Genomic DNA, 26102 nt, shown 5'->3' on the forward strand with positions numbered 1-26102 from the left:
ATCCGTATCATCTCTTTTCTTCAAAGAGGACGACACTATCGCACCTACTGCCGCTTGTAAAATGGCACTCATGAGCCCTTTGCAGATGAAGCAAATGCTGATTTCCCATTTCCCCCAGCAGAGAAGGGAGCTGTCTCCACAGCACTTGTCAGTCTGGAAGCAGCTGGCAGATGAACGCTCAGTCTATACTTCCAAGTGATCTCAGAACTGTGGGTTGCACAATTACAACAGATGCTGATCTTCATTCCTACTGTACATACAGAAATGCAACAAAAATCTTACTCACTGTTCGATCCTCCAAATACATGGTTTTCGATAAGAAGTCAATGCCAATTGTTGCCTGTAAAAAAAAAAACAAAAAAACAAAACAAAGGAAAAAACATCACCTCTTAAATAAAATGGCAGAACAACTGTAGTGATTTTCAGAGGAGCAAACACTACTGCCACACCAGAATTCAGCACCTGTAGCGCATATCTGCAAGAAAAATATGCTAATTTTCTGATTTGCAAGATATGGTATCTATAAGTAACACACTATACGCGGTTTCCTTAATATCCATAAGCAGAACAATATCTTAAAGCACGAGAAGTTGCCAACCTTAACTTCAATTTATGCATATTGACAGTTTAAAACACACAAGACATATGGGCACAAGCAAGGACGTTTATGCACGAGACCTAAGTTAGTGTCCAGCAGCTGAATCAGGATATCTGGGGACACTCTACTCAGTTCCTGACTGTCAAGTATTTTAATGTACCTTTAGCTTTTTTCATTAAGGCTAAGGGGGCCATCTTCACATCTGCTGCAACACAAGAGCATGCATGCGCAAGCACACAGCTCCCAACAATTTATAACACTCGATTAATGCTAAAGCTCACTGCAGCATAACTGCATCAAAGTTTCTAGACACTAGTGGGAGCTTTGCACAGAACATCCTTATGTGTGTTTAAGAGAAAGAGCAAAGCACCACTGGGTGCTATCATGAACTGCTGCTTAAATATAAGATCATCATCCCATTTTTCAGGGCTGCAGCAAGGGCAAGTCCAAGCTGCTGGAGTTCTTTTGCAGCAGGAATACACCTGAGCTGAGCTGTTGGGGCCATAAGGCCGCTCTGGTTTCAGGAGGACACTGAGCATCTCAAGCAGCTGCGCGGCTCAGTGGCATCCACAGAGCCTGGAAGATGTTCCAAACAAATTGATTTAAAAAGAAAAACAAAATTTAAAAAAATGGTAAGAATTAAGTCCCTCAGGCAGGGCAAAGGGGCTTGCTACAACCTCTTCCCCACTCTCCCACACTGAAGCTGGTATTTCTAATGGAGAGTACTATACTGTATATGCTCTGTATTGTTAAACTGCTATTAAGCCCTCACTATATATCCCCATAATTAATTCCTTGTATTCTGCCAGGTATTTTATGTACTAGGAATAAAGAAGAGAGCTAGCCAGCCTGCTTGTGAGCAATACAGAAAAAACAGTTGCAAATTAATTTTAAAAGGAAGAACTGAGGAAACCAAACTGAACTACCATTTGCAGCTAAATATCAAAACACAAATTTCCCTAGCTGGAAATTGGGTAGCAGTTTCGGGGTACCAGAGATGCATCGAGGAAAAATAAATACTGGAGGATTCCAAAACAGCTACCTAGTGATTTTTACCCATCATCAAGAACTGTGACACTACCAGAACAGAGAGATGACACTGGAACTGTAAAGCAGACAGGAGAAGCCTCAAAAGACTAATGCTACAACATGCTTCCCTTCTGCTTTTGTTTTCTATTATTTTGGTAAAGGGCACTCCTTGGAAGCTTGCTTCAAAGATGCTCCTATTTTCCCTTGTATCTATTTGATTTTGCTTTACAGAAGAAAAGCTACAAACTCCCTAAGATCTCACACCATATATACACATCAGGATCCCTTTCTGACTGACAGACTGCTGGAGGTGCAGGTTTTCTCCACTCTCAGTAGGAGCTGCAAAGCCTGAAACCTGCCTCAGCCTGTGCTTCATGCCACCTCTCCCACACAGCCGAACGGCAGCAGGAGCTCTGAACTTCCCTCACTGCCATAAGGAGTCTCTGTAAGCCTGACAGAAATGCAAGTATGCAGAAACAGGTCGGGCCAGTGAGATTCCTGCACTTGGATGCCCACAGCATGGGAAAAGCAACAATACAAAGGCCAAACACAAAACTTACTTTAGACCTGAGCAACAAAAATATTTGCGCTAACCTCGCTTTAAAGCTGGGAAGTGGCTCTTGACCTAAGCCCCCACCCCAAATTTTAAAATTACATGGAATAACTTACAGCCAAATGTATTTGTCCACCTCTATTGCTTTGACAGCATCACAATACAGAGAAGGAGCCATTATAAAGGTATGGATTCAAGCACACTCTGTATCTCAGACTTGTACTGAAATACATAACCTACAAAGAGGCATTTTGTCACAATTCTGACTGAAGGAGCAAACAAGCTTGGGGTAATCTTTACAGATCAGTTGTAATGAAGAGCTGTGTGACGTATGAGTAGAGGAAAAGTCTGCTTGCCGATGGCGGGAAAAAAAAATACACGGACACGAAACTGAGCTAATTACCATAATTGAGGTGGAGGCAGGTTCAACCCACTTTTGAAATACTGTGCACCACATGGAACTAGCAAGAACCTGGCGTGCTCTGAACATGATGGGAGGTACTGCAAGTCCCAATTGCAACTTTAAAGAAGACAAGAACAAAGAAAGCTTGAGATGGCCACACTACGGATGGGGTCCTTTACGAGAACACTTTTTAATCCATCTGTCCTTACAATACTACCATCTAATAAGGAACTCTTGCTACCCCGTATTATAGACTAAGTGGCTGAGACAGAATTACCCAAGACTATGCAAACAAGCCTGAGACAAAGAACCCAAATTGTCTTTCAAGTCATAGGCCGTTGTTTCAACTCACTGCCTTCCCTCTCCACTTCTCCAAGAGGATGAAGCTAAAGGGAAGCATGGCCTGTGATTCTCCCCTTGCATAGCACACACAGAATCATCTGTTTGCCAACACTGAGCTTTCATTATACATCACATACAGTGCCGCAGAACAAGGCAAGTCTTTCCTAGCACATCCATGGAAAGGAATCACTCCTGGTAAAATATACACCTTCAATGGCACAAGATTATTTCAGGTGTTTGGGTGTCCTTTACAATGTATAGAGAGTTGTTTGATCCACAAATGCCACTTTCATGAAAACAGCTTATTGGCAAGCTATGGGAAACAGCTAAATTCTACTTATCTAGCAGCAAGCAAAAAAAACCCAATGCACAGCACAGATTTTATTAAAAGGCAGCTTTCTATTTTTACCAACTGAACAGAAAAAACCTTGTTCAAATATGAGGTTGTGGCAGCTTTCAGAAAAATATGCACTCAAAATTTATCGGAAATGTCCAGAACAAGCAAACCATCCATCAAGCAACCTACAGCTAACCACATACGCAGTGTGATATGCAATATCATTCAAGTCTTGGGCTTTGAGAGGTCTCTATATAATTCTGGACATCAGGAAATTTATATTCTGGTTTGACACTTACATGTGGTGTGATTTTGGCCAAGCTACTGGAACTTTTATAACTCATTCTTCCTTCCAGCTATATTGAAAAAGGACATATTGCCCTACCTCAATCATGACTTCAGGAAAATAGAGGTCTCTGGATGAGCGACAGTACACCAAGTGCATTGACACCCAAACTAGGCACACATCACTGATAGTTAAATTGAAGCTGTCTTGTAAGCCCTTAAGATTTTTTACTGTTTTAAGTCCCACTCATTCATTTTGCAATCATTTAGTATATTATGTCAGACCAGTTTCCCATGGAGACAACAATATTATCATAAAGCACAGAGGGTCAAGCCCCTTCAAGAAAGAAGTAGGACGCAAGCTCCGCAGAGATAAGGAGCGGACCTGGAAGAAAAATACTGTGGGGAAAAAAAAAACAGATTAAATAAAAGCTCTACATTCACATGTCCATGTAATTACAGTGGGTAGAATTTGAAAGGATGTTTGCTCCCTTGGGAGCAATGATGTGTACTCTAGTCCTCCTACACTATAGAAGCTTTGCTTCTCCAATCTTTAAGAGAGAACTTACATCTCATTCTGCTCAACTTGCCTAGCAGCAGCAGCAACAATTGCTGAAGAGGCAGGAAGGAAATCATTAAGGGTTAAAGAGATTTAAATAAGACACTTGGATAGACACTAAGTAACAGAAGAGTCATAGCATTTTTCTTATTTTTTTTCCTATTACCTCCTCCTCCCACCTCCCTAAAAAAACCCTCACATTCATCAGGGAACAGATTTTTCTCAGTTTAGTGTATTCAGAACGTCAGCAACCGTAGCCAAGTCATGAAACATGTTCTGCTTGGAGAAGGCACACTTAAAGGAACTATCGTGCTTTCAAAACTTGCCACTTTTTCAAGCTCATCCTAGATTCTGGGAGTGGGCAACAATGATTGCTTTCCTAGAATTTGGGAAAGTCAGCGTGTGTCAGCTTGAGCCAACTTATCACCAAACATGAAGAAGTGAGGGCGCTGCAGGGCTGACTGGAATATAATACGACCACTGCTTCAACCCCAACCTCATCAACCTGATCTTGTTTAAGTAATAAATAAATCAGCATAAATAAGCAGTCACAAGATGAGGACATACATAACGGACAGGTCTGTGGGTTTTGTTCCAGCATACAGCACAAAATAGCATCTTAAGGCACACTCAGCCTTACAATTCACTGCTTTCTGCTCCACAAGTCCTTGTTCACCCCACTGCAAAACATCCTGCAGCCCAGATTTTTTCTGTTTTAAGAGAAAGGTGCCTGTTATGTTTTCCCCACAGAGGCATTAGATTTGTGATGGTCTCGTAACAAATGGTGAAAAAAAGCAGGTAGAATTAACAGCTACTGCCACTTGGGCATACCTAAGAGGCTCATCCTTTCAAACAACAGCTCATCCTGCTGCAAGTAGCAGATAAGCTACTCGAGCAGAATCCAACACTGAAATGCCATTCTGAGGAGATAATAAAATAAAAAACATGAAGATTTTACAATTAAAAATTTCGCCAGTGTGCAAACTCTTATCCAACTGCTATCAAGTGGACTCTTCCCGCAACAGGAGACAGGGCAACAGAGGAGCCTTACAGAAGAAAATATCTTGGATTAATTTACCTGGTAGGTGTTGTCAAAGCTGTCATACATGAACCTGGTGATCAAGGAAGTCTTCCCCACTAAAAGATGAAAAAAAACAACAGAGATTCAACAAACAATTTCATTGCAAGTTTTAAGAAAGAGATTTAAATAATAGTTTCAGGAGTTCCACTGCATCTGACAGATCCATACTGTGCAATTAACTTCTACAAGCAAAAGAGCAGTTATTTAACTTAACAATTGCAATGTCACTAGCAGGCACATTTTTTTCTGAAAAGGGTTGGCTCCTGCATCATTCCTGAGCATCAGTTTTACTCTTAAACATTGGTGACTCAAGACGAATACTGAAACAATTTGATCATCCCAATTTCTACCAAGTCATTTAGAAATTTTAATTGAACTAAATGAACAAATGCAACAGGGCTGACAACCCGTACAACTATAGAATGGTTGGACTTGATGATCCGGTGGGTCTCTTCCAACCTGGTTATTCTACGATTCTATGAAATCCGCACTTCTCACTCATGAAACAAGGTAGCTATGTCACTTTAAAATACACTCGTCACGTGTCACACAAATGGCAGTCCATCCCTGCTGCCGTATTGCAGCAACATAAGACAAGACTGAAGAACATCATTGTTGAGAGGCTGTTTACCATCTCCCCACAGTGCCTGGAGTCCCCATTACTCTATTAACTTCACCCTTCTTTTGACAACACATTGACTATACCCTTTTGCATAAGCAGTTTCATATGCTGTTAAAAATGCCGTTACCCACCCCAGCGATGGCTGCAGCTCGTTGCTGGCTGTTTAGCACGAGGAACAGCAATCAGAACAGCAAACAGTCGGCACAGCAATCAGAAGGTGTCACTGCAGCATGTGCACACATACCTGACAGACACAGAGCCACAGGAGAAGCCTTTGCCATGCAGCCATTTGTGATGCTGCAGCTGCTCCTCCGTAACTGCGACTCAGCTTGGCCAATTTAAATCGCAGGTATCTCACGCTCTGTCGAGATTCTCACTTCAGAACTGAGATCAACCTAAATTATGTGAATTGCAGCATTCCAGCCACATATTGGACTACCTTGTCTTTTAAGGAAGTTGAGACTGCTAGAGGTTTATTCTAAAACAATCGCTGTCATAACAGTTGCTTTCTACTCCTCTAAGGACAACAATACAGCTGAGCCGGGACAAAGCCTAACCCATAGTCAATGGACAACTTCTTCCAATCTCACACCACCTTCATCTGGAAGGGATCAGCAAGATATGCAGAAACTGAAATATTTCAATTTGCCTCACTTCAATATGCTTAAATACTCTTAATTGTAGACTGATTATTTAGAAAACAGCTGAAGTTACTCCAGAATATATCATTTCCAGTTATCTTCTTCAGACCACCCTGCAGCGGGAATTTACCACCTCCCCTGCCAGTGGGAGAAGAGCAAGGAGAGCTGTATGACTCATGTTGGCAGGTACAGATAAAAGGCAGTTGGATATGCCCAAGCCAAAGCTTGTTTAGAGTTCTTCAAATAAGCTTCCAGAGATGTTAGCTCTCAGCAAGGGCAACCACCAAGAGAGGAGAGAAATTTAAGTCAAGACTTCGGGGACGAGGGGCTGTTTTGGGAGGCTTTCTGGTTTTGGTTTGGTTGGGTTTTTTTTCAAATTCTAGTATAAAACTTCCAAAAAAAGAAAAATCTCCGGTATCATACTTAAGCAGCATTTTAATCCATCTGAAAACTTTAGTTAGTTCTGTAAAAGTGCTAAACTAAAAGGAATACAGCAGGCAGCCTTTGAGAAAAAGATTTTCTCAAGTCAAAAATTGAATTCCTGTGTGAATATTCCACTCCCTCGGCATATTGAGCTTTCCCACAAAGTTAAAAAGCTGCCTTCAAAAAAGGTAAAGCAAACATTCCCTTCAGTGAGTAGCTTTGCAGAAGCAACGCATCTCAGATGGACAGGATTCCTGAATCCCTTATTCAAATTTGTCCCAGGCTCCCTACAGATGTGTTGAACAACAGCACAGGCTGCTGCAGGACAAACAGCCACAGGCTGCGAGAGGAGGAGGGTTTCACTCCAGAACCAGCAATAATCCTCAAGGGACAGAGATGAGCAAATCCAATACCTTCCCACTGCAGCACATACTATAAATCCCAGTAATGGCTTTGCAGCACCACAAACAAGCTGGCTTTTCCTCACACAACCACTGATGAAAGCAGTCAAATTTAATTATTTAGAGGTGCAAGGGGACGTAAACAAACACATGAAATAATTTGCATTTTTAAGCCACAATCCTTGAAGAACACTTAAGTCTTCTGGCAAATCATTTCTCTTCCCGCTGTACACTGAGGCTTCTTGGAAGGAGTCTGTCTAGAAACCACAATATCTGAAAACATTATCTATTTCATATTCCTTGAACTTCTCTACCTTACCTTCACTCACTTCCCACAAAGAGAGGAAAAATAAGGTGCTGCTTGGCTTGCTCATATTTAAACATCTGCTTCAACTAACATTTGGACAGACTGTCTTAATGCACTTCAGTTCTAAGACATTTCTTCTCTAAACAGACCAAAGCTTTCTTTACACAGTATGTCGACACGCACCAAATCAAGTTAGTATTAATATCAACTGCTTATGCTTTTACTTCCACTGTGACTACTGAGGCATCACCATCTCTCCTTAAAAGACAAAAAACAAAAGACAACTTGCTTTAAAAATCCTGGCCGAAGTGAAAGCCCACAATTCCCACTCTATCTATAATTAAAAGGATAAATCAGTGAATCCTCCCTTCAGAAATTCACAAGTTTACATTATATAAGCAGAAACCTTGTCCAGAGGGTTACAGGCTTTCCATGAGCCACCGTGAATACCTAACATGATCTTGCATCTCCCCACACAAACCACCCTGCCTGCCAATGGCAGAAACTATCCCCAGCCCTACAAAAAATAGCCGGATGAATCACCTTAGGATTCATATCCCATCTGTTGCACACTGAAGTGATGTGGATGCATATGCTGATTCTCCTGTGCAAGCCATGCTGCTATAAAGCTCTGTTTCAGAGAGCTTGAATAGAGAACAAAATCACACAAATGAATCTATTGTAAAATATGTTGATCACATTTCTCTCATACGGACGCACAGCACAGGCCCCTGGGCGAGTCACAGCTAAAGCAATGTCACACGTGATTTTGTGCACACAAAATTAAACATGTAATTAAACATGCTGACCGTATTTATGATGGACACAACACTGTTACAAACTATACTCCCAGTAAGGATAATGCCTTATGAAGGGAAACCTCATTGCGCAGCTAGCACACCACAACATGAGCCTGCAAGGTGCACTCGCAGCCCAAAAGGCCAACCATATCCCAGGGTGCATCAAAAGAAGCACTGCCAGCAGGTCAAGGGAGGCAATTCTGCCCCTCTAGTCCATACTCGTGAGACCCCACCTGGAGTCCTCAACATAAGAAGGATATGGAGCTGCTGGAACGGGTCCAGAGGAGGCTTTAGATTAGACATTAGTAAGGAATTCCTCACAATGAGGGTGGTAAGACATTGGCAAAGGTTGCCCAAGGAAGCCGTGGATGCCCTCTCCCTGAAAGGGTTCACAGCCAGGTTGGATGAGACCTTGAGTAGCCAGATCTGGTGGGAGGTGTCCCTGCCCATGGCAGGTAGGTTGGAACTAGACCTCTTAAGGTCCCTTTCAACTCAAACTATTCTACAATTCTGTGATAAATAGCTTAATTTTTTCCCCTTCCTTGGCAGAGCAACCAGGAAGGGTCAGTGAGCCACAGTTCCACCAATCCCTTTTGGAGCCCCTGGGCTCTTGAACGAGTTTAATTTTTACATCAGTTTTACTTGGAACATCATAACACATCATAACAGAGTGTTAAGCCCCTTTGCATGACTTTAAAAATAAATAAAAATATCAATAATAAAGAAAATTGCAAAATAAAGACCCACTTCGTAGACTGAGTATCTGCAGGAGAGCTTGAATCCCATTCTGTTATATATTTTCACTTGCTTTCTATTCTGTCTTGCAGGCCATATGTTTATCGAATTCACAGAAGGCATTAATTTGGGAGTGATTGCAAGCAAGTTAGAGGACAGAATGAGAATTCAAATACTCTTGAAAAATGCAGAAGTGACCTCAGGAAGAAAATGAAGCTCAGCAGGCAGAAGTAGCACAAGGTAATACACACAGACAAGAGCAACCGGAGTCTTAGAACACAGACTGTAAACAACTGGGCAAGCAATCTGTGGTTTATAACCAAAGAAAGCAGAGAAGATGGTCAGGATTTCAGCCTTGTTTCATTAAGCAGTGTTGGGTATTCTTTTAAATTCTACTGGGTTAATTTGATCTCTTGAAATAAGAATTCGAAGCACAAATATGTCCAGGACGGCATTAGTCAGCACTGCAGTAGCACACAACACCCTTTAGGCTAAAATATTTCTGGTATGCTGATGGGATAAAAAAGTTAGCATTACCCTTGGAGGAATACAGGTGAGGAAGGAAATGCTGCAAATGGGGCTTTTCAGCAGCGCATAGCTTTAGCTGGAGCAGTAAGGGGGGTTCTGCTCATGCACAGACAGAAGGTAAGGAAAAAACTCAAGGAATTCAAGAGTTGAGGAACCTTTTTGCAAGAAAAAAGGCAGCTTGCATAGCTTACCAGAACTGAAAGGTGACAGACAGCAGAGAAGTAATGAGGAGTGATAAGGAAAGGTGGTGTCCAGTCTCTTTTCTTTCTCCAGATCAAGATCTAAGAGCTGAAAGCCAGCTCCAAAAAAGTGCTACATAAAAAGGCATGCAAATTTAAAATTATGGGTAATTAAACTCTGAAATACCCTGTCCAGCTGGGCAGCAGATTCTCTTCTTCCTTGGCATGTGAAGTTATCAGATGTTATTCCTGTGTAGGAATTTACATGCAAAGTATCTGCGAATTTTTTGAAGTAGAAGAAAGCTAAGAAAATAAGTGATTAACCAAAGACAGCATTTGTCACAACACTGCACCTGAACATCAGTTTTGGAAACTCTTCTGTCGTTAAGCAGCTGAACAACAATAGCACTCTGGGTTTCGCTAGATGAGTTTTCTGGTCTTTCAAGCTTTTTATCCAACAAAAACAAAGACCCCATTTAACCAACTCCTAATCACACAGCTGTGGCTCAGACACCATTACTTAAGTGCACAGATTATCCATGCATGCTCCTGGATGGGAAATCAACCAGCTCCAGTGGGAATTTTAAAGCTTGTATCAAACTTGCTCAGATGTTTTTCTTCAGCTATACCAGCAGTGGAAGAATCTGGACCTAGAAGCCACTAGTAGCTCCCATACTGAACTACTCACCAGCTGCAACTGTGCTCACTCCTCTAACCATCAAAGCTGAACAGCACACAGTAACACACACTGAAGAGCCTGTGCACTCCTTTCTTCTAGAGGACTGGAGGAAGAGGAGAGAAATGTTTTGCTTTATAAGGTAATAAGTGGAAGCATTCATCCACATAAATTCTGATAAGCTGCCATGTTTTAATACACCGTGGACCAGAAAAGAAGGCAGCTGTTCTGACTTATAAAAACAGCAACAAAGCTGGTGAAAGGGCTGGAGAACAGGCCTTATGAGGAGCGGCTGAGAGAGCTGGGGTTGTTTAGCCTGGAGAAGAGGAGGCTGAGGGAAGACCTCATTGCTCTCTACAACTACCTGAAAGGACGTTGTGGAGAGGAGGGTGCTGGCCTCTTCTTCCAGGTGACAGGGGACAGGACAAGAGGGAATGGCCTCAAGCTCCGCCAGGGGAGGTTTAGGCTAGACGTTAGGAAAAAATTCTTTACAGAAAGGGTCATTGGGCACTGGAACAGGCTGCCTAGGGAGGTGGTTGAGTCACCTTCCCTGGAGGTGTTTAAGGCACGGGTGGACGAGGTGCTGAGGGATATGGTTTAGTGTTTGATGGGAACGGTTGGACTCGATCCGGTGGGTCTCTTCCAACCTGGTTATTCTGTGATTCTGTGATTCTGTGAAAATGCTAGAAGGAAAGATCTGATCACTGATTCGGCACAGAAGTAGATGCTCAAATACTAAAAACCTCCTAAATCAGGAACTGAATCACTGGCAGCAAACAGCAAAGTATCCAAGACACATAGCTGAGTTAAAAGACGGGAACCTGTGAAGTTCCTATCAGCGAAATTGCCGTTAACTATGAGGGCTCAAATTCAAAGCCTTCAAAAGCTAATTGAGTCAACCTGATCGATACTCTTTGTCTGGGAGCTTTGAGCCACTGCCTAGCACTTATTTCAGAAAGAGCATTCATCTGCAAGATGAAATCAATACGCTAATCTCATAGTTCCAGCAACTTTGATCTGACAGCAGCGACTGGAGAGATTTCAAGGTCGTTCATCTGATTCTTGAAGACTGCCTTGTCCTGCTTCTGGGGCCTTGTGTGCTGCAAATTTCTATGTCCAACTCCAACCACTACTAATGACATTGATTAATAGTGGGTACCAACAATTCCTCTGCGCCAGCGTGCACAGAATATGTGCTACCAGCTACCGCTGGCAGCACTACAAGCAGCTCTCCACGCTGTCCGCTGTAACGAGCCACTGGGGAGACTCTCAGAAGAGCCAAGGATGGAAGAGACCTATCAGATAATACAAATCATCTCCCTGCCAGCACGGGATTAGAAAGGCAGTTGTTGCCAGGCAGAATCTGCAAAGGGCTCAGACAACAGTCAGGAGTAACCTACAAAGGAAAAGTAATTGAGATTGTGCCACTTCTACCATATAATGTAGGAGAAGAGTAGTCTTTACCTCCCCATTCTGTTTTCTTAGGCACATGCTTGCCTTAGAGACTCACATCTTGTCCACAGATTCTTCGAAAAAAGTCAAACTTAAATCTGAGTTCAAGCTAGTTCTTGTTTAGCACTTTCAAAGCATCAGCAATAGAAAAAATAGCCCAAGAAACATCTGCAAAGCAAAATAACCTCTACAATAATCACTCTATCCAGCCTTTCCGTTGCAAAGTTAAAAACTTCCACTTGACCTCTCCCCGTTCTCAGAGGCAGACTTGGTTAAGAGATCCAACTTATTAAAAAAGAATAATGTAAAGAGAGGAAGATGAGGAAAACATCAACACACATACAGGTAAATTGCGGTGTAACCCCAAAATACAACGTGCCCCTTGCAAGAATCCTTTAAAATCTGGTTGAAGGGTAAGTCCTAGTGACACTACAACTTTCTTTCACAGATAAACTCACCTCAAAATCTTCACTAGAAGTATTTCCTTTATTAGATACATAACACAGCTCTTCCATCAACCACTGAGGTGCTGACAAGGAACAGTATGTCTTACTGAGAAGTCAAACTGTTCTGCCCTCAACTCTCAAAACAGATGACCCAATACTTTAAAACAAACTCTCAGAACAGATGACCCCTCTTTTTAAGCTGAAAGAGGAGAGATTTAGATTAGACATTAAGAAGAATTTTTTTCCTGAGGGTGGTGAGGCACCGGAACAAGCTGCCCAGAGAAGTCATGGATGCCCCACCCCTGGAGGTGTTCCAAAACCAGCCTGAATGAGGATATGAACAACCTAATCTAATGGAAGGTGTCCCTGTGCACAGCCAGTGGGGGTGGAACTGGATGATCTTTAAGGCCTCTTCCAACCCAAACCATTCTATGATACCTATGATAGCACTCAATGAGCTGTAACCTCAAACACGACTCCAAGATCTTCCTATTACTGGCCTCACATCAAGTTTTGTGCTCAGATTTGCTGGTATTTGATACCCAATATTTAAAAGAGCTGCTGAAAACCAGATTTTGTGTTGAGGGTCAGAGAACTTGCTAGTCCAGATCTGGAAAAAATAACTCAAGGCAACAACAGGAAAAAGCATTGCTGAGAACAATATACTGAATTATGAATGCATGAAACCCACTTTTAGATTTTTATTTAAAAAGCAGCCCCAAAAGGAGGATGCTCACTGTTGACTTAGAATGATCTGTATGAACCAGTAATGAAGAAGAATATTTTTAGCTATGTCAGTCTGAGCTCTTAAAACAGAAATGCTATATTAATGTGATTAAAGCAGCTTCTTTAAAAGAAAATCCTCCTCTGCTCTTCAATGTCAAGCTATGGAAATTTTACCCAGTTCCCTCAAAGTAAGAAACAAAACTCATTCATTATCCTGAAGACACTGACAGAGCCAGCAGACTGCATTCATCTAACAAATTCTCAGCGAGATTAAGTTTATCCATAGTCACAGCTGAGCAACTCTGAGGACAGCATCAGGTCTAGTCAAAGAGAGCGGAAGTAAAAGACAGAGTCGATGTGGTCTCGCCTCCTTGCTCTAATGAATGACTTTTTTTACTGTGAAGGCTTTTTTTCCCTCCATTGATTCCACTTCTGCTCCATTGTTAAACCTCTATTATTCTGCCATTTCTTTCCTGGTGCAAGATACCAGATGAGATCAGACCAAAGGACCATCTGAGCCAATTCTTCACATCCCTAAGTCCAAAAAACTCCAGGGGAAAAAGAAAAAATCAGAACAATGGCTGCAAAGAATAAATGTTCTTGAAATACATCTATGGCCTCATCCTCTGTATGTAGCTTTGTTTACAACTAAAATTATGGAGTCTGGTAAAAAAAAGTGGGGAAGGGGCTAATTAAAATAAGTAAGGCTCCTGATTTTTTTTTTTTTTTTTAAGAGCAAGGGGCAATGTTGTCCTTTAATGCACATTTATCAGACATTTTCAGAGCACGTTTTGGACACCCAGGATAAAGCTGGCTGAAGGATGCGCTCCCAGCCTGATTGCTGAGATGGAATGGCTGCCCCCATTGATTCCAGGAAATAAGAACATTTTGTACTGTTAACACTACAAAAATTGTGCAAGTGGCTGTCGTACTGCTTCAGCGGTTCTTGCATTATACCAAAGCAGCAATGGCTTCTTTATGTACAAACAAAATGGTTCAAAATAGCCTCTTTTAAGATAATTTATTCCCAGCCTAGTTAAAGATTTAGGTTATAAATTATACTCTTGTCCTTTTAAACAGATTTGCTTCTTTAAGAAGGGATTTAAGATTCTATTTAGGAAGCTAATGTAAAATACTGAGGGAGTTACAGGAAAGAAACAAGACCCAGAAAGAAAAGCAAGGAATGTTTTTTTGTTTTAAATAACTATAGGAATTCAAGAGATGTTCCATCACCTTCTACTTTAAATATATTTTATGTCATTTATCCCAGAGGCAACTCAGCTTGACTTTAACTGATTATATTTTTCATATTCATTTGAAATAGAACAAACAATGGACTAAAGCCTGCAGCCTAGATCAAGCACACAAAGATCAGCAAAGGAAATTAAAGTACCTACAGTGAATTCATCACCTTCAGATTGAGTGAAGCACAGGGAGGCCTGAGCAAGGAGTATATTCCAAATATGAAGTCCATTTAATACACTTCCAGCAGTTGGGTCACTTCTATTTCAGTTGCAGCTTCTTTGACAAAGGAAATTTGAAGCTACACCACTCTCCGTAGGAACTATGGGCTAGAGAAAATCTGCAGATAACTTATTAATACACAACACTGATATTTATCTATTTCTTTGGCAATTCAGTAGTCATAAGGACACTCGTAAAATGTAAAAACTAAGTCAAAGTCGTTCAGGAACTTACAAGCAGATTCTGCAGGTGGCAGACAGCTGAACTCCACAAACCTCGGTGCTCAGAGCCCTCTGTGCACAGCAAATGGTAGGCAGTGACATGGGAAACCAACTGTCGCTTTGCAAACAACAGATCATCACACAGCAAGAAACAGCAGCAAAGATGCTACTGGCAGTAGCTGGCAGTTCACACACGTTTGTAGGGGGGAAAGAGGACAGACAACACAGCAACCGATTCAGAAAGGAATTTTTTGGCACTTCATTTGTGTAGGTTTCAAGGGACCCTATCTCAAAAAGTAACTCTAGAAAGGCAGACACAATCAATAACAATGTCAAACAACTGTAGTCGACCTTTTTAGGCCACCAAATCCCTGCCAATCCTTAATTTCTTTTCGGGTCACCACCCACAACAAAGTTTTTTTTTCCTCCTCCTTTAATTAAAAGCACTATTGAAAACTGTTTGATTCAGTCCTGGATCAATTATTTTGACCTCAGAGACTGCCAGTAGGCTACAGCTCTAAATTTCAGTACCACTGCTTTGTACCCACAAAGCAGAGTAGGTAGATCAGCTTACCGTTCCTAGGGTGCACATCTTAAATCCTGCACATCGCTAGTGTCCACACATCTGTAAAATGCACTGCGACATTTGGATCATTCTAATCAGTAATTCCACAGGCATACACCATTCTTCTCAAAATCTGCAGTTACAAGTCTGCTAAAAAGCATGAAACCAGCACTATAATGTCTACCAGTTAGCAGGCGTACTGCAATGGGCTCCTTTTGAATCAAATTCAAATGAAACAGGAACCAAAAGAAAAACTGTCCCATTAACAGTCTTATTTCATACAAATCTGTACCTCCATTCAGTAGCCTCTTACAACCAGAGGTGAGGAAAGAAGAAAGCTCAAGCTGCCATCAATGACATCTTGCTCTGACACCTCCTCTCTTCTTTTTCCTCCCCAAATGAAAACAGAGCAACCAATCAAGATGGTAAAACAACAGCAAGAACATGCTAAAATTCACTAGCAAAAGGTCCATTAGGATTTTCTCTAACTGTACTAACTCTTCCTTCCTCATCTCTGAAAAGATGCATTAACCCTCCCAGCTGAAGGTCTCACCCTAACACATTTTTCACACCTGCCTTTGTGGGTTCCAGCACTGGCAGAGACACTTCACATCATACTTAGTTGTGACAGCTCGGGATGACCAGGCACGATGTGTTGCTAGAGGTTTTAACACAGACGAGTCCACAGGAAGTGGCAGTGGAGGATTCTCAAAGTCCAACTTCATTCATAGCAGCCTATCCAGCCTTAGCGAACTACTGGGAAAGGTGTGCTGCCACTTTCATAATTTCTATTTGCATTTGGTAGTCATTAGTTGACAAAGCAGTATAAAATAACTAACAACAGCCATCACTACAGTTCAAAGACTACTGGTATTAGAAGCAAACAAAATTACTAACTAGAGAATTAATCCACTGGATAATACGAGAAACTTTCAGAAGCCCAAAACAATCCTGAAGCGTATCAACTATTATTTTTTATCCATCCAAGGCTACAGTATTGGACATTACACATAGCATCTTAACATGCTTACTAATCTTGAAGTCCCAACATTCATAGTGTCAAGTAATATCAGTGCCCAATCCTCTGGTTCAGGTTAAAACGTGCTGCTCATCATCCAGCTCTTGTTTAGGTAAGATGCTGGGTGGAGGGTTGATCTTTTTAAAAAAAAAAAAAATCACTTTTTTAAATACACATTTTAAAACCTTCCCAGAGGATCAGTAATAGCACTGCCCTTCTTCAGAAAACTGAGAGCAAGGGCTCTACACAAAATGGTGATCAATTTAATGAGATACAACATCAGACCAACAAAACAATTAAAGGACCTACATGGTAACTGGCCTCAGAAATACACCTTACCTTTTCCTCTCCCCTCTATACAGATCGCCAAGTTTTTTAAAACAGTTAATGAAAAGCATTGAACAGAAGTTACTTATTTTCACAATGTAAATTTTATTTTCTTAGTGCTTATGAAGATTCAATTCATAGAATCATAGACTAGTTTGGGTTGGAAAGGTCCTTAAAGATCATATAGTTCCAGCCTCCTGCCATGGGCAGGGACACCTCCCACTAGATCAGACTGCTCAAGGCCCCACCCAACCTGGCCGTGAACATCTCCAGGGATGGGGCAGCCACAACTTCCCTGGGCAACCTTTGCCAACATTTCACCAACCTCATTGTGAAGAATTCCTTCCTAATGTCTAATCTAAATCTTCTCTCTTCCAGTTTAAAGACATTCTCCCTTGTCCTATTACTCCAGGCCCTTGTAAAAAGCTCCTCCTCAGCTTTTCTGTAGCCCCTTCCAGGTACTGGAAGGTCACTATGAGGTCTCCCCGAAGCCTTCTCTTCTCCAGGCTGAACAACCCAAAACCTCTCAGCCTGTCCTCACAGCAGAGATGTTCCAGCCCTCTGATCATCTTCATAGCCTCCTCTGGACCCATTCCAAGAGCTCCTTCTTATGTTGAGGATTCCAGAACTGGACACAGTACTCCAGATGAGGTCTCAACAAGAGAGGAATAGAGGGGCAGAATCACCTCCCTTGACCTGCTGGCCATGCTTCTTTTGCTGCAACACAGAATATGGTTGGCCTCTGGGCTGCAAGCGCAATTCAAACTGGATTTTCAAGGTAAGCTGAGATAGTTTTATTACAGCTGAGCATCCGCTTAAGGTGCAAAGTTTTACTTATCATTACAGTTAAGTATAAAACAGCATCGTCAGAATGCTTGCTGGTGAAGAAATTTCCATTTTCCTTTTACGAGGTAACAACCAACTTTCTTGAACTCCATTCAACTCTTCGTGATGGAAGAATTTCTGAGCAAAATATTTTAAAGCCCAAATATCTCAGCAGTTCCCAGCAACTTCACAAACCACAAACTGTGACATCAGCCTTTTAGCTCACTAGACAGCCTTCAGCACCCCAGTGTTAAAAAAAGCCTGCATTTAACAAACTAGAACAGACCATAAGCTAGGTATACAAGCCTAAGTGGATGGTAGGAAGCATGCATGAATATTTATGACTGTCTGGTGCAGAACAGCAGGAAGGGAAACAACAGAGTCAAGTGAACTAGCATGATATAATAAGGAATGACACCTACCTAGCAGATGAGCACATATAAAGCTATTATGTGAATGGCTGATATCATCTGCAGCTTATTCTCACTTGCTACAATACCAGGGACACAAAGAAAGAAAGCAAGTCCATTTTCACCATTTTAAACATGATGTATATGAAAAAAGATGGAATGATCCTGCATTTCACACACATTGCTGTTCACTCAGTGGTTTTCCGTTCAGAGACAGAGGGCATTCTACTGAGTTACGACAAAAATATCTACTGTATACATTTTTATAACAGCTCCAGGAAATCAGTGAAATTTGCAGCTCCTTAAATCTCAGTAAAATGTCTTCAAACAGTAGACGCCACCAAAGCAACTTGGCACTCAGGAGGCAAAGAGCCAACTCTTCTCCCTGGCCGCAGCCTAAGATGAATTTTTTAATGGCTTCTACTAGAAATTAATGAATACGCTTTTCAATGCCCAAAATTATGCAAGATTCACAGACATTTGAGACCTTGCTGGAAGATATGCCCTTGCTACTGAGCAACAAATAGGAAACATAATTTTGTCACAACCTAGATGTCATCAGAGCAAAGGGGTTTTAGTTCCAGTCAATCTCTCTGGGCAATAACCCACACAAGAGATGCCGCGCCTGCTGCCTGGCCGACTGCTCTCTCCTGTCAAGCATTTCCACAATTTACAAAAAGGGACCAATTACTCCCTTATCTACTATAACCAGTAATCAAATGATTAACACTTCAGTAACTGCCTTATAAAAAAGAGGACTATGAAAATACATGTTAGTCTGAAAAGCTCATTAATTTTCATTCAGTCTTTTCTTTGAGTACCTCACAAGAGCATGTACACAGTGCTGCTTTCCTAACAGAAGCAATAAGGCCCTGCTTGTGCCACAATACTTCAACTAAGATAGAAGGAATTAGAGGCTGAAGCACTTTTCTGACCTGGAAAGTAGTTTTTCCCAGGGTCTTGCTAATAACCATGCCCAGCAATGCCTGTAATGTGTGGGCACTGGTGTTACACAAAGACAAAAGCTTAAGTAACATCAGTTTTCTAACCTGGCTTCTCGTGTTCATCCTAATAAACTACCAGCACTGGTTCAGCAAGCTCAGACTTCAACACAAAAGGATCCTGTCTCAACAGTAAAACAGGACCATTGATAGCAAAATTTCCCTTGACTATTTATTTCATTTATTAGCCTACTAAATAGGAATAAGATTCTTCTCACTAGCTAAAGCCTGGCAGACAGCAGATTATTTATGCTGATACATAGCCACTTGCTTTACGTCCTTCATTCAGAGGGATTAGGGTTGAAGTAATGACTGATGCAATCAAGGACTGAAAAGCTGTTCTGACTATAGCAACTGTCTTCCACTGGGATTCTGCAAGAGATTTTGGAATTATGTTTTCAGGAGCACCATGCTCTGAGTAAATTGCTGCCATAAGACAACTATGAACATATTCAGGCAATTTTAGAGTTTCTGCATCTGTATTAATCAAAGCATTCGTTTGTGTCAAGTTTATGCTCCAGCTTTGTTTTGTTTTCTTTTTTTTACTCTTCAATATTACTATAGGAATACACAGGAAATATCAGCTCTACGAAACTACAGTCCCAATCCTGTTTTTAAGTAAAAGTCAATACAATCCAAAGCAGGGAAACTTTGCAGAGCCTGAGGATTTATTCTCCCTCTCCAAAAGAGAGAGAACCTTTCCAAAACCTAGTCATTCAAGATTGGCTCACATCTTAGATTTGAAGATCTCCGCCTTATTTTAGATTAGCTAAGCATCAGGATACAGACATTCACTTAGGATTAAACCTAGTTGAACACTGTTAATATCTTAGTCTCTGTAACAGGGAATGCATAAGCAGTCAGTGAAAACTATTAAAAGACTGCTTTCTCTTTGCTTGAATGAGTTTTCATTTTATTCCTAACCTTGTACTATAAATTTTCCCAGTCTAATTCCTACTGTACACTATTTCAGTTTTTCTGCACATATTTGGCAAGAGAGTTACCATGCAATAGTTTGCATTGGAAGGTACTTTTAAAGATCATCAAGTCTAAATCCTGTGCCATGGGCAGGGACACCTTCCACTAGATATTGGTTAGTACCAAGTTTGTTTCATTTCATTCTAAAACTCTCAGGTTAGACTTCCCTTCCTTAAGGGAACCTGCTCGTAATGCTGAGGAAAAAAAAGCTTAGAAAGGTACTATCAACAGTGTCATTGTGCCATTCAAAAAGACACAAGCAGACACGCTGACAAGGGGAAAAGCCCCTTATTCTGCTGGGAGAGATTTCGTCGTTTCATCTCACTAGAAGATTCCTCCTTCCGCTTTGACAGCTGAGCTGGCTCACTGTTACATTTTAACAGTTTAGCATCTCCAGGTTCCTCACATTTCCACACCATCTCTTTAAAGAAGTATTCAAATATTCTGTGTCCTGAAGTAGGCTCTGCTGATAAAGATCATCTAGAAGCCTTTTGGGGAAGTGTGGGCCAGGAAAGCTGTGAAAAATATTGTCCTTGCAAGTGGCTCTTGAGCCTCTCTCTTGACTTCAGGCTGTCGTGGTGGGACACAGACCCCAGGAAACACTTGCTCACAGACTGTCTCTGTAACAGGGAGGGAACAGAATTCTTAGTGTCACAAGGCATTAAAACATTAAAAACACAATTGTACTGTTTAAAAAGCGAACAATCTCCCTACAGGCCAGGGGAGAGCTTGCCCAGCACTCCAGAACACAGAACGCCCATCCTTCTGGCTCCAGAGTCCTTTTGCACAACACCTGCCAGAACACCCTCATTAGCATCTTTACTAATTGCTTATAAGCAGCACACCCCAAATCTTGCTTGTGCTAGCCTCAGCATCCATAATGCCACAGCTCCTGAAAAACTGCATGAGCTACACAACCTAATCACAAGATGCACTCTGAAATAACATTAAGCGTGTTAACCCTCACATACACACTCCCAAGGGATAGAAAATGGACAAAAAATTGCCTCGAAGAAGCAGAGGAACAATTCTCCTGAAGGATCCTACCTTTTATGCAATCACTCCAAGATCCTAATGTCACACTGCAGAAAATAAAAGTTTTACAGCTGACAGCTAGATATTGAAGGATGACTGGATAAAAAGTCTGCCGTGCCACTGATCTAAGTATTCAGCACCATATGGATGTCTCTAGGCATTTTAAGACCAGCAAGAGAAGCAAAATTGTCACTTGTATTTAAAGTTCAGCAGTAGCTAAAGGGAAAAGCAAGAGGCAGAAAAAGCTGGTTTCCATTATCAATCCTTCCTTTTTTTTTTTTAAAGTCAACATTAGCTTGTTTGCTTTCTTTAGATATGTCAGAATCAGAATCTCATTTTACTTTTTGTCACAGTTCAGCCCAATCCTGGCCAATTTCAGCACCTAAAACCGAGCAGTTGGATTCCAAACTCCCTTTGGCCCCACACCACCCCCAGGGAAAAAGGAAATGAGAGGGAAAACACTTGTGGGCTGGAAACTAAACTAAAACAGCTTTAATAAAATGGTAGTAGCAGTAATAATAAGTAATAAATTATATAAAAGCATGCCTTCACCCCTCAATGAGAGTACATCACCGCAAATGCTGCAAGTTGAGGAAGGGGGCAGCGGCAAGACAGAGCGCTGGACACGGGAACTGGATTCAGGAACACATGAATCCAGGATCAGGGGAAAACAGATAGACAAGGTCCTCACTGGACACTGGCCATTGCAGAAGAGAGAGAGACTCATGTCATCTCTCAAGTTTATACTGAGTATGTTGTACATGGGATGAAATACTCTGTTGGTCTGCTTTTGGTCACTGGTCCTGCCTGTCCCTCCCTAGAGGTGCAACCCTTCTTTGTCTTTGACTTACAGCATTCCACCAGCTCAAGGATAGCTTAGGTTTCTATAGGAAGAAGTATAAGCATTGGCCTTTCAGCCCACTAATGCTCCGTGTTATCACTGCTCGGCAGAAACATTGTCTGAAAAACATGCAGTTAACTTTCAGAGAATGAAGTTACTTAGATGAGACTCAGCTGATGTTAGAAAACTACTTTAGCTCAAATCACAACAGACTTGGCACTCATTTTGTGAGCTACGTTGAACTCCTTGAGGGAGATGCAAGATAGATGTACCAAACTGCAGGTAAAACTATTTATCAGTAATAAACTAAGCCACATATTGAGACTGATCATTAATAGCTTGTAGCAGGCCAGAGTAGAAGGCACAACCTACACACAAAGATGGACTAGGCTCCCCTTCATACTTGGATATATAAAGGGTTCACACAGATCAATAAAAATATGTGAAGACAAATCACAACTTTAATGACTTCAGCTTGGTACTCTTTTCCACTAAGTAAATCGTAATAAGTGCTGGCATAGTTGATAAAAGTAGAACAATATGACTGATTATTAATGCACGGGCAAGACTTCCCTTGGGATACACACTGAGACTTGTGACAGTCATAAAAATACATGGCAATAAATAACTTCATTAACTCTTGTGGGTTGTCAGTAATTAGCTCTACTTTTCCTCCCAGAATGGGAAATATATGAAAGAGTACAATACAAAAAAAAAAAAATTCTTGTTCTGTTTGTTCAGTCACAGCCAGCTGGTGCTCTAGTTCCATCTCGTAACCACTCCATTAACAGACTTTGCAGCTGTGACTGTTTAAACAATTAAGTTCCACACAGCAAAGTGTTGATATAAAAGGTGGGGTTTTTCCACCACATTCACAAACCTGTAGAAAATAATGAACAGGAGTCAGCCCCTCACTACTGAACATGAAGAATGAAATCGATTAAAATCACAGAAAGCAAAATATAATTATTACTCTGAGGACAGGGAGGTGATTCAAAACAGCCAACACAGCTGCACCAAGGGAAAGTGCTGCCTGACGAGCCTAGTGGCTTTTTATGATGGGGTGACCACATCAGTAGACACAGGAAATGTTAACGGATGCAATCTGGACTTCTGTAAAGCCTTTGACATGGCTCCACTCAACATCCTTCTCTCTAAACTGGAGAGATACAGATTTGATGGGTGAACTGTTCAGTGGATAAGGAATTGGTTGAACGGTCGTATTCAGAAAGTAGTGGTCAATGGCTCAATGTCCAGATGAAGATCCATGACAAGTGGTGTCCCTCAGTGGGACCAGTGCTGTTTTCACCAATGCTACAGGCAGCGAGGTCAAGTGCATCTTCAGCAGGTTTGCAGATAACACCAAACTAAAGGGTGCAGCTGTCACTCCAGAAGGATGGGATGTCATCCAGAGGGACCTGGACAGGCTGGAGAAGTGGGCCTGTGAGAACCTCATCAGGTTCAACAAAGCCAAATGCAAGGTCCTACACCTGGGTTGGAGCAATCCCCGATTTCAATACAGGATGCGGGGATGGGGGGGGTGGGTGATGTGATTGAGAGCAGCCCTGCTGAGAAGTACCCGGGGTTGTTCAATGATGAAAAGCTTGACATGAGCTGGCAACGTGCGCTCACAGCATAAAAGGCCAATCGTATCCTGGGCTGCATCAAAAGAAGCATTGTCAGCAGGTCAAGGGAGGTGATTCTGCCCCTCTACTCTGCTCTGGTGAGACCCCACCTGGAGTACTGTGTCCAGTTCTGGAACCCTCAACATAAGGATATGGAAGTGTTGGAATGGGTCCAGAGGAGGGCTATAAGGATGATCAGAGGGCTGGAGCACCTCCTATATGAGGACAGGCTAAGAAAGTTGGGGTTGTTCAGCCTGGTGAAGAGAAGGCGCCAGGGAGACCTTACGGTCACCTTCTAGTACCTGAAGAGGCTACAGGAAAGGTGGGGAAAAGCTTTTTATAAGGGCCTGGAGTGATAGGATGAGGGAGAACGTCTTTAAACTGGAAGGGGGAAGATTTAGATTAGACATTAGGAAGAAATTCGTCATGCTGGCAGTGGTGAGGCACTGGTACAGGTTGCCCAAGGAAGTTGTGGATGCTCCACCCCTGAAGTCTTCAAGGCCAGGTTAGATGGGACCTTGAGCGGCCAGGTCCAGTGGGAGGTGTCCCTGCCCATGGCAGGATGGCTGGAACTCAATGTGCTTTAACATCCCTTCCTACCCAAACCATTCCATGACTCTATGATACTCTGTCAAAATAGTAAAATTAAAAAGCATGGAAATGTCACCTTTTAAGCACAGTTTTTTAAAAAACTAAATAAATAAAATACAGGCCTTGTGCTCTGAAGATGAAGCCACTCGTCTAGCTTTTTGCAGAAGTTCCAAGTCAACCACATAAGAAAACCATTGCTACTTTCGCAGTTTAAAAGATCTCCAAAACCAACAGAGACAAAATTAGTGTCTCAAGAGGAGGATCTTCAGGCATTTTTCAGCTTTTCTCATCTGCTGCAACACCAAGCATCTGGGAAGTTATGCAATATCACTTTATGAGAAGCATTTCCAGTTTTCTTTTGGGGACATCTCTTATCTCTCACACTTAGAACTCTGAATTTTCTGTGATTTTGTACAGAATGGCCAAATGTTCTGCTTAAATACACCTCAAAGCAATTGAATTTTGAAGAAGCAGAAGCCTGACATCTTCTGAATTATAAATACACTTGAAGCTGGTGTGGAAGCCAGAAACTGTCTACAGCAGAACAATCTAGGAGCTTTTCCTTAGAGGAAGAGAGTTTTTTATAATCTCATAAGGATCTGTAACAAAAACGGTAAGATGGTCTGAACGAAGTACACACATAAACACATGCAACAACAAGCAACAGCAGGAGGAGTATTAACGGAATTGCACATGCTGATTGCAACACAGCATGGTAAATGTGATTTCATCCAAATGACCAGGTAGAAAGAGGAAGAAGAAACCCCAAGATAAAGTAACAAGATCATCAAGAACTGGAGCCCTAAGTCCCCAGATAAAGAAAACAAAAGAACAAGGAGACTCAGAAGTTTGCCCAAGCCGTAAGAGGGATGAGACAAAATATCTAGACTAACGGTCCATGTTTCAACTCCTAAGTGTTTTCAACTCGTAAGTACAGTCCACAGGCATTAGTAAGCTCAAGAAGAATCCAAGAGACATGATGAGGACTCAACTGTATACCACCCTCCACCACATTAAACAACTCTGTCCACAGCACTTGGGCATATATCTTGATCCTTTTGAGGACGAGGATGAGAGCGCATGCAAGTAAAACATACACTAGAGTGCCTGTGAGTGAAATCTGTTCAATCGGAAACACACAACTCCTTTCCTCCCACAAGGGCCTGCACAGAGTTTTGTTACATCCTGGCTCTCAAGAATGGATTCTGGAAACTGATTTCTATTCTGGACATTCTTAAGCCCTGTTTCACTGTTAGAAGCGGCCGTAAGCCACAGGGCTGCCTTTCATATATGGTCATCACAGGTTTTGTTAAAAAAGCCCCCCTATTTCAAGAACGCATGTAAGAGAAGCACGAATAAGCATATTAACTCTTAGCATATTTCTAAAAGGAAAATATTCACCTTTCGATGACACTCACTTAAAGCATTTTGAAAAAAATATCCCTAAAATATCCCTGTTCTAGCTCACCGAAGAGAGAAGGGGCAGTTGTCACAAAGGTGAGTTTAAAACCAGAGAACAGTTAACAGGAATGATACACTCCTGCTTACTATGTGAGACATTCAGGGAAAAGGGAAAAAAAGTATTAAGCTTAGTTAATTTGAAAGTACTCACAGGTCACCTTTTCATTTCAAAGACTGCTGCACAGTCTCTCCTTATTTACCAAGAATAAAGAAAAGAAAAAAACGCACATTTTCAGCCTCACCAACATATTTTTCACTACAGCTTTCCTTCTTATTTTACATAGTTGAAGCTTTTAAAAACAAGTTGCCAATTAGACTTAAAATACTCTCCAAAGGACATTATTATTTTAATTGCTCAGAAAATGCCTCAGACGCAAGGCCCTCTGAGCTTCACCATAAATATTGGTAAGACAAAGCAGCACCTCTATGAAACTGTAGGAGCATAAGACTAAAATGCATCCCAAGGATCTTATCATCAAGTCTGGATTACCATGAAGCTAAATAAGAAGAAAGACTCAGTAGTAAAGAAGTCCACATGATCACAGTCTCTGTTCAGAACTTCTCAGCAGCAAGGCACAGAAAGCAGAAGAAGGAGCTCTCAGCTGCAGGTCAACATA

The 26102-nt window shown here is 41.6% G+C and overlaps 1 protein-coding gene across 2 annotated transcripts in view; it reads right to left on the bottom strand.

Annotated features, from left to right (window-relative positions):
* RAB6A (RAB6A, member RAS oncogene family) overlaps nucleotides 1-26102 on the bottom strand; it is a 64081-nt gene that overhangs the window by 17477 nt on the left and 20502 nt on the right. For both annotated transcript variants that reach the window (XM_069883376.1, XM_069883377.1), the window contains exons 2-3: nucleotides 5185-5243; nucleotides 287-340 (exon numbers count right to left, since the gene is read on the bottom strand). In XM_069883376.1, the coding sequence (XP_069739477.1) occupies nucleotides 287-340; nucleotides 5185-5243 (113 nt within the window). The remainder of the gene's footprint in view (nucleotides 1-286; nucleotides 341-5184; nucleotides 5244-26102) is intronic.

Source organism: Phaenicophaeus curvirostris, chromosome 1 (assembly GCF_032191515.1).
Source record: "Phaenicophaeus curvirostris isolate KB17595 chromosome 1, BPBGC_Pcur_1.0, whole genome shotgun sequence".
Lineage (NCBI taxonomy): Eukaryota > Metazoa > Chordata > Aves > Cuculiformes > Cuculidae > Phaenicophaeus > Phaenicophaeus curvirostris.